General features: G+C 43.7%; 1 protein-coding gene across 1 annotated transcript; it reads left to right on the forward strand.

Moving 5' to 3' along the window:
• Positions 1–1,004: 1,004 nt before the first annotated feature.
• On the forward strand, positions 1,005–3,178 carry LOC114630676 (centrobin-like). Its single transcript, XM_028778956.1, has 2 exons — positions 1,005–1,420; positions 2,198–3,178. The coding sequence occupies exons 1-2, from the start codon at positions 1,143–1,145 to the stop codon at positions 3,132–3,134; spliced, it is 1,215 nt and encodes a 404-aa protein (XP_028634789.1). The 5' UTR covers positions 1,005–1,142; the 3' UTR covers positions 3,135–3,178.
• Positions 3,179–8,934: the final 5,756 nt, after the last annotated feature.

Here is an 8,934-nt window from a genome sequence, read left to right on the forward strand (position 1 = left end):
TGTGTGTGTGTGTGTGTGTGTGTGTGTGTGTGTGTGTGTGTGGTGTAAGTGGCTCCCACACCCTTAAGCAGGTCTACATATGAACACATGCTGCTTCATCTAAGTTCAATATTCAACTCAGCTCAAAAGCGAGTTTACCCACCAAACAAACGGCGTCTCCCTAACTCTTCGTCACCTCCTCACTTGCTTTCTGTATGAGTACAGGTGTTTCTTCGAACCTTTTGTCCCAGACTGGGTTTCTCTGTGCAGCCCTTGCTGTTCTGGAACGTGGTCTGCAGACCAGACTCACAGAGATCTGCCTGCCTCTGCCTCCCGAGTGCTGGGACTGAAGGTATATGCCACCACTGTGCCCACCTTTTCACACTCTTCCACGAGAACATTTAACTTCATAACAGGAGTATCCTTGTTGACTTTAGTTTTGCTCTTTATTCATTCCCAGAATGTGGTAGGTCCTGCTTTGACAACTCTTCACTGCTAACTTGACTGCTTTCTCTGTAATCAAGGCAAGGGTTACTCTTATGCTCTGGCTTTTAAGAAGCTGTCTATATCATCCTCGAGACAACAGAAAACATGAACAATTACACCATCTATGCATTGGGGGTATACAGAAGAAAACTCTGACCCAAGCTTGGACCCCAGGTTACCCAGAGAAAGGAACTGCAGTGGTAGTCAAGTTGCCCAGAAGGCAACTACCTGAACTCTTCACCACTCCAGAGACCATTCTCTCTTCAGCTTTCTCCTAGTACAGTCAGTCAGTCTCTTGACAGATCCCTACCACATCTCCTCAAGGTAGTTATATCTAGAAAGGTGGTTCTTCTGGACTCCCACCATTCCCAATACCAACAGACACACAGTGGTCTGAGGTCCTGTGAGGTCACCAACTCCCCAGAAGCTACAGCCTAGCCCCTCACCATAGAGACACCAAATCACTAGAGAGACTTCTGTGACATTCCATGAGGCCATTGTGCAGGGAACATTTGACCCCAATCTGAGGAAAAGGATAGAGGCCAGGGAGTCTTCTGTGGGTTTTACCTTGCTGGGCCTGACAGAAGGTGTGTAGGGTGCCTGAAAGAGAGTCGGTGGTAGCTGAATGGGATGTAGGAGGAGGGGCAAGGCCCTGCTCATCAGGAGTGAGAGGGGAAATGGAACCCCAAACACAGTGCAACTGCATTGCACAAGACAGAAGTCCCAGGTCTGAGGGCAATTCCAGTCCACCTACTAGGACTAATTTGGTAGCTGAGACTAAGAAATTATGTAATGTCAACCCTAGCTATGCAAAGTCCCATCCTGTGTACCCCAAAGTAAAGACACCTCTTGAAAATTGTGTTCTCCGAAGGCAGACATGTGGCACTAGTTCTTTGGCAAAGACCTTTGGTGAGCACCAGACTCACCTCAATAAATGCCTGAGTTCTGAAACCAGGTAGGTACTGAGGGGGGGATTGATGTGAACAGAAGATTTCCTAAGCTTGGTAACAATGATGAAAGAAGAGGGCCTGGGAGATACTTCAGTGGCTCAGGGGCCTGCCATGTGGCACAAAGAAGACCTGAATTCAGATCACCAGTACCCAATTACAGAGCTGGGCAAGGCAGCACATGCTTATAACCCCTAAGGTTTGGGATGGGCCATAGAAATAGGCAGATCCCAGATATTTATTGGCCAGCCGACCAGACTAATCATTGAGCATCATGTGTAGTGAGAGACCCTGCCTTAATTAGGATTTCTACTGCTCTGACAAAACATAACCCAAAGCAACTGGGAAAGGACTTATTTCATCTTTTCTATATCACAGTTCATCATCTAAAGAAGTCAGGGCAGGAGCTCAAGACCGGAACCTGAAGGCAGGAACTGAAGCGGAAGCCTCGAGCATACATTACTTGCTTGCTTGGACTGCTTTCTTATTCAGTTAAGGACCATCAGCCTAGGGGTGTCACCTTACCCTCGTGGGCTGGGCCCACCCACATCAATCTTTAATTTAAAAAAAGAGAGAAAGACTTCTACAGATAATCTGATGAGTCATTTTTTTCAATGTAGTTCCCCCTCCCAAATAACTCCTGAATGTACCAACTTGCCAAACATCTAACTAGCGCTGACCCTATCTGGCACAAGATGGAAACCCAAAGGTTTAGTTTCTGGTTACTGCTTTCTCAGTTGTGCCTAAAGAACTGATGAAGGGATATTTCCTTGCTCTTCCTCCAGGTTTGCCCAGAGTTCAAAAGGTTCTCCTCAGCCATCAGCGTATTTTACTATTATAAATGAACTTTTCAAGTCAGAGAGGCTAACGAAATTAGAGAACGAGGTAAAAAACAGGACATTCGAGGCACTGGAGAGCCTGAACAGAAAAATAGAAGCGGCTAGGCTCCAGCAGGAGCGCCTGCTGCAAGACAGCAGGCTGCTGCAACGGGAGAGTCTCTATGTGGAAGCTGAGAAGAAGTGCTTCTTGAGCGTCCTAAGGAAACAAAGTGAACAGTGTGAAAAGAAACACGAGCAACTGTGGAATCGATATGTTCAGGAATGTGGGGAGATTATTGGAAGGAAACAAGAACTGACACTCAAGTTCGCCCAGCAAACCAAGGAGCTTCAGACACAGCTCCTGCAGGGAAGAGTCAAGCAGTCCCAGCTGAGGCAGCAATTTCAGTCAATGGAGCATATTTCCTCCATAAAGAAGAACCAGGAGATGAAAATTCAGACGTTAGAGAAGGAGCTGGAGGAGATGAAAGCCGAGATGGTTCGGAAGGACCACCAGGCACACTTGCAGTTCCTGCAGCAAAAGACACACCTCATGAGACAGATACAGAAACTACAATTGCTGCAGGCCAGAGACCTTGACACCACAGAGGTTAGGCAGAAGGCCCAGCTCTTTGAGTCCACAGCTAAGAAAGTGAATTCGGAAGTTTGCGTTAGTGTCTGCAGAGAGTACCAGGAGTTACAGGAGGACCTATTGAAGCTCATCCAGGAGTACCTCAAGCTACAGTCGATAAAGAGGAAGCTACTTATGCGGAAAGAGTGGCTGAAGGAGGAACAGTGTTATCGAGACGCCTTAGTGAGGGGGAGAAGACAGCTTAAGGCAAAGAGAGAGAGAAGTCATACTTGTGACCCTTGCCCCCCAAACCAGGGTGTCCTGAGGCCACATTGAACCATCCTTCCTGTACCAAATCAAGAATAAATCCAATGTAGTTTATTTATTAGCCAGAAAAATAAGACTGGGAACTACTAGGCCCTGACAATGTGTTAGTCTACTAGAGAGGCTGTTGGATGGCCAGAGACACTGGGCCAGCTTGGGAAAATCACTGAAATTTTTCCTGATTCTTACATGTTCCTGTGGAGAGACACTGGACAACATGGGGTCATTTTTATAAACCAGTATTCAATAAACACCAGTGCAATAAAGCACTCTTCCCACTCAGTCTGCTGTAATACTAAAAACAGAGGTACCTTCTTATTCATGGAGGAAATGAAACTGGGTGATGTTCAAAAAAGCAAGTTTAATAACAGGAAGCTAGACTTGAATATTAAAGCCTATTGAGAAAACTGAGGATGGAACCATACCCGGAAGAGACAAATACCAAGAATGGAGGCCTTAAAATCAGAGGAAGGTGAGTCATTAAAAACAAACAAACTGCATATAACAAAAATGTAGCCAGCACGAAGGCTCGGATGATAGAGATGCTTGCAGGCAAGCCCAGTGAACTGAGTGTGATCTCCTAAACCCAACATAGAAGAAAGAACAGACTCCTCCAAGTGGTCCTCTCACCTCCACACGAGCACCAGGTCCACATGTCTACATGCATGCATACTCACTAAATATGAAATTGCATTTTAAAGAAGTATGCTGATGCCGGGCGGTAGTGGCGCACGCCTTTAATCCCAGCACTTGGGCGGCAAAGGCAGGCAGATTTCTGAGTTCGAGGCCAGCCTGGTCTACCGAGTGAGTTCCAGGACAGCCAGGGATACACAGAGAAACCCTGACTTGAAAAACCAAAAAAAAAAAAAAAAAAAAGTATGCTGATGAGTGATCAAGGATTTGGGAGGAGGAGAGGAAGGTGAAGCTATTTAGAGACACTGAGAGGCAAAAGCCAAGGAGACCATGAAAATGCTGTTGGTTTCCACATCTGAACACACAGTGGGACCAGTTTGTTCCAGAATAGAAGAAATGTCTAGGGCTGAGAGAGAGAGAGAGTTAAGAGGAAGTTCTCAGTGAGGAAAATATCTAAAGTACTGTCTTTAAGAAGGGAGTGGGAGAGGTATATTATTCTTTCTTTTGCTCTCTCTCTCTGAGACAGGGTCTCACTTGATAGCTGAGGCTGTCCTGGAATTCATTATGTAGCCATTGTGTGGCCTTGAACTCACGGCAGGCAAATTCACCCGTCAGCCTTTTGAACGCTACAGTTACAGGCATAAGCCACTGCACCCAGCTGCTATGAACTTTAAGTTAGATTCTGAAGTGTAAGAAGCTACAGCTCCTTGTCCTTGCTCAGAAATAAAATGTGCACTGGGCACAGCATGGTATCTGCAACCTGAGAGGCTGAAGCAGGAGGACAGCAAGCTCAAGAGTGAGTTCAAGTCCACTTTGGCAACATTATAAGGCATCTCAAAAAAAGAAATAAAGGATACAATGTAGTGGCAGAGTGTTTGTGTAGCAAGGGGAAAGCCCCTAGGAACAGTCCTCAGTGCTAAAAGAAAAACGTGAAAATTCAGTCGCAATTCCTCTGGATGGTAAGTTTGGTGCTTCTTATTCCTGTCCACAAATATATGTAGACACACACACAAGAACACACACATTATATAACCAACACACTTGATGTCCTCCATAAATTGCTTTCCCCAGATACCCAGTATAGTTTAGGTTTATTCATAATTATTAGGAGAAACCCTTATTAAATTTATAGCTCATATAACCCAGTGTGTGAATACATTACTTTTTATTCTTTACTCTGGACAGACAAGGTTGTATACCATGTGTTCTAAAGCTGGTTTTAAGAAACAAGAGTGTGCAATATGGCAACAGACACATTTCTTGCTTCATTAATTGTAGCTGTCCAGCGTCCAAGGACGAACTGGGTTACCTGAAAGGAGCGGGATTGGGAATGAAAAGGGGGCAGGGGTCGAGAGAAGAACAAAGCCAAGACAAGGTTCTGATCAAGGCTCCAAATTTAATACTCAGCACTGCGTTTCTATAGGGAAAGCCCACAGAATCATCCTTTGTTTCAGCTGGATTATGTTGCAAAGCAAGGTCATCGGGACAGTCTATTCTAAGTTCCTGTGGGAACTTACACATACAACCAAGGCAGATGACTCCACCAAGGTTGATAAGGTCCACTGTGGCAGGCGCTCAAGGTCTGCTCAGCCTGCTCAAGGCTGGGAAGGCCACAATTAATGGTTTTAGATAGGTGCTCCTGGTTACCAGGTGGGTCTCCTTCACAAGACCATACAGGGAAGCAACAGTCTGCCATCTGTGGGCAGTCTTCTACTATAGGACCCTATACGGTCATCTGATGTAGCCAAGAATGGGGGTTTGCAGGGAGAAAATGCAGTACACAGTTTCAAGGCTAGAAGCAACATGTTACCTTTACTAACTTTCTATAGGGAAGAGTGCTGCTGGCCACCCATTTGCTGCTTCGAGAAAAGCGACAGGTGGCGAGTGGGATGCACCCATTTGTCATACGTGTCTATAATTTAGGAAGATCGGAAAGATTTTGGAGGGAAGTGGTCTTCTCTGATGAATGTTCCCAGCATGCACTCTAACTTCTGCCACTCTTGCATATCTCCCTTGGCACATCAAAGCGAGGGGTATTTCTCCACATATATATATCCACACAACCCAGCCTTGTGGTACAGATTCAACTTCAGCAATTACTTACGAATCATTTTTAAATGACTGATTAAATCTGAATATGCTAGGAGAAAGACCAAATCCAAGACTGTCTGGTTAAAAGAAGCTTTATTTAGAGATGTACCCAGGCAGGACTGGTTACACAGCTGACTCATGTTATGCAGGGAATATTTAGAGAGCAGCCTTTTTATTATTATTATTATTATTATTATTATTATTATTGAGATCCCTTTTATGGGGAAAAGTTAAGGCTAATAGAAAATAGCTGTAATGTGTACCAGAGATAATTGGCTGTTAGAAAAAAAATACAACGAAAGGAAGAATAAAAGAATATATATTCTGTGAAAGGGGAATTAACATTATGGGGTAAGTGATTACAGTATAGATTGACATTTCTTGAAACATTTTGTAAGGCAAAGGGGAGTCACATACATCATGGGGTCATGAGTTCAGTGCAGGTTGAAAATCATGTTTTGCAGGGTACATTAGGTTTAGGAGACAGAAATTTATCCTTGTAAGGTATGGAGACTTAACAAAGTGGCTCCTGTTCTGGCTTCACCCTGTATCAATTTACATTTCAAAGCTGTCCTCCTTTGCTTTCTGTTGTGATAAACACCACTGCCAGAAGCAAGTAGGGAGGAAAGGGTTTATTTCACCTTCTACTTCCATCTTTGATGGACGCTGTTCTATGGCTATGATGAGACACCATGACCAAGGCAGCTCTTATAAAAGAAAGCCTTTAACTGGGGGTTTGTGTACAGTTTAGTCCACTAGCATCATGGCAGCTTGCATAGCACTGAAGTAGTAGCTGAGGGCTACCACATCCTGATTCTGAGGTGGGGGGGGCTGGGTCTGCTTTGGGCTTTTGAAAACCTCAACCCCCTGTGACACACTCCCTCCACCAAAGTCACACCTCTTAATCCTTCTAATCCTATCAAAGAGTTCCATTGCCTAGTGACTGAAGATTCAAACATATGAGTCTTTAGGGTGTGAAGGGAGGGAGGGCAGGTGGGGGAGTGTTCTTATTCAAACGCCCACAGAAGTCAAGGCAGGAACCTGGAGCAGAAATCACAGAGGAATGCTGTTTGCTAGCTCCCTATGCACCCTCCTACATGGGTTAAAATTCAAGACAGTCTCCCACAGACATTGTCACAAACTAATCCGGGTAATCTCTCCATTGAGACTCCGTCCCCACAGCTGACTCTTCCTTGTATCAAGTTGATACTAAAAGCTAACCAAGACAGAACCATATTTGAGAGGTCATATTTATATCAATAACCTATATGCATCTAACATAGCCTCCTGGTTGTAAGTGTCCTACTGAATTTTTAGAAGACTAAACAGTGTGGTCAAGATACTCTATATCGTGTCCTCAGATCATTTTCCTTGGGGAAGAAAAGAGAAAGGAGCCCTGAAAAAAGAGGAGCCGGGGTATGGTGGTGTTAGATGTTAAAGATCCAAACCCACGGGACAAGCTCTCCCAGGGATACTCACGGACAGGACTCGCTGCAATTCACATGAGGTGTATTTATTTTTTTATTTTTTTAATCTGATTTATTTTCTTAATTAAAAAGAAGTATATTTGTGTTAAATTTAGAATATTTAGCTTTCCATTGATCTTTCCAACACTTGCCAGATAGATACTAACAGTGCTCAGAACTGTGAAGGTTAATACCCAATACCAAATTTTCTAAGAAGTCCCTCAAGGCATTGGTGACTTTAATTTAAAAATAAAAGAATTTAAATTAGCATTGGAAATCTAAGTGATGATGGGTTTCAAGAGCTAAAAATCAGATCTTTTAAAAAAACAGATTTTTTTTTTTATTTTTGAAGGACTCAAACCTGACACCTCCAATAGGATACAGTATGTCCCAACTCCTAAATTATTAAATTCATTATCTCACCTTAGAATAGGAAAACTATAAAATGGAATTTCTAAATTATTACATATATAAATACATCATTTTAACAGTCATGTTTGCTAGCAGAATTATGAAATAAAAACAAATTCTACATTCAAGGTACAAAGAATAATGCTCTTTCACTGTTTTATTCAAGATTCCATCCTATTCTTTCTTGTTTTCCACCCCTTTATTTAAAGCCATGGTCAAAGCTAAGAGTCGATGTTTTTCTGCACTCAATATTCCTTGGTTCCAGTCCCTATATACAGCAGGTGTCCTGTACTGGGCCCAGGACTCCTGAGACTGGAGAATTTGACAACATGATTTAGGAACACTTAGGAATTCCAACGTGACTCTGTGTCACGCACCAACACTGACCAGCCGGCACCGGCGGGCTGTTGTGTGTACTGAGCATGTCCAGCATGCACACAGCACATGAGGTTTATTGAAGAATTTAAATTGATAGTGGCCGGTGCACCAGGGCCCCTCTGCTCGCAGGCGAGAGGGAACCCCGAATTGTGGCAAAGGGTGGTTTATATACAGAGTTCACAAGGACAGTTAGTTGCTTCTTGGACAATATTAAAAAAAGATTTCAAACATTCGTTCCCAAGCCTAGTTTCCGTTCCCAGGCTCGGTTCCTAAGTAACTCAAATTTACACCTTTATCTTTATTTTTTTCTTTTTTCTTTTTAGTTTTTCGAGACAGGTTTCTCTGTGTAGCCCTGGCTGTCCTGGAACTCACTCTGTAGACCAGACTGGCCTCGAACTCAGAAATCTGCCTGCCTCTGCCTCCCAAGTGCTGGGATTAAAGGCTTGCGCCACCACCGCCCTGCCACCTTTATCTTTATAACCCTGGAGGAATTCATCCAAGTGGCTTCTGTCTACCCAGGTGTGTTGTTTTAAGGGCTTATCTCCCTTATCTTGGGCCCTTTCCTCTGGAATGTTTGTTCGAGTTTTCCGGGTGTACTCTTCCAAGGATGTGCCTCTGGGCCATAATATTTGAGTGTAAATTGAAATTCCAAGCCTAAAAATCTTTCATGTTGCGACCTGAAATTACATTCTTATATTTAATTTTAAGTTCACGCTGAGATTGGAATTACATTCTTACAGTGGCACCACGCAGGTCTCCCTCACCTCAAATTACTCATGACCTGCAGGTTTGAGAGCTAATCTGCTGTGGACACAGCTGCAGTCTCTCATCAT

Source organism: Grammomys surdaster, unplaced genomic scaffold (genome assembly GCF_004785775.1).
Source record: "Grammomys surdaster isolate TR1022 unplaced genomic scaffold, NIH_TR_1.0 343, whole genome shotgun sequence".
In the NCBI taxonomy this organism is placed as follows: Eukaryota; Metazoa; Chordata; class Mammalia; order Rodentia; family Muridae; genus Grammomys; species Grammomys surdaster.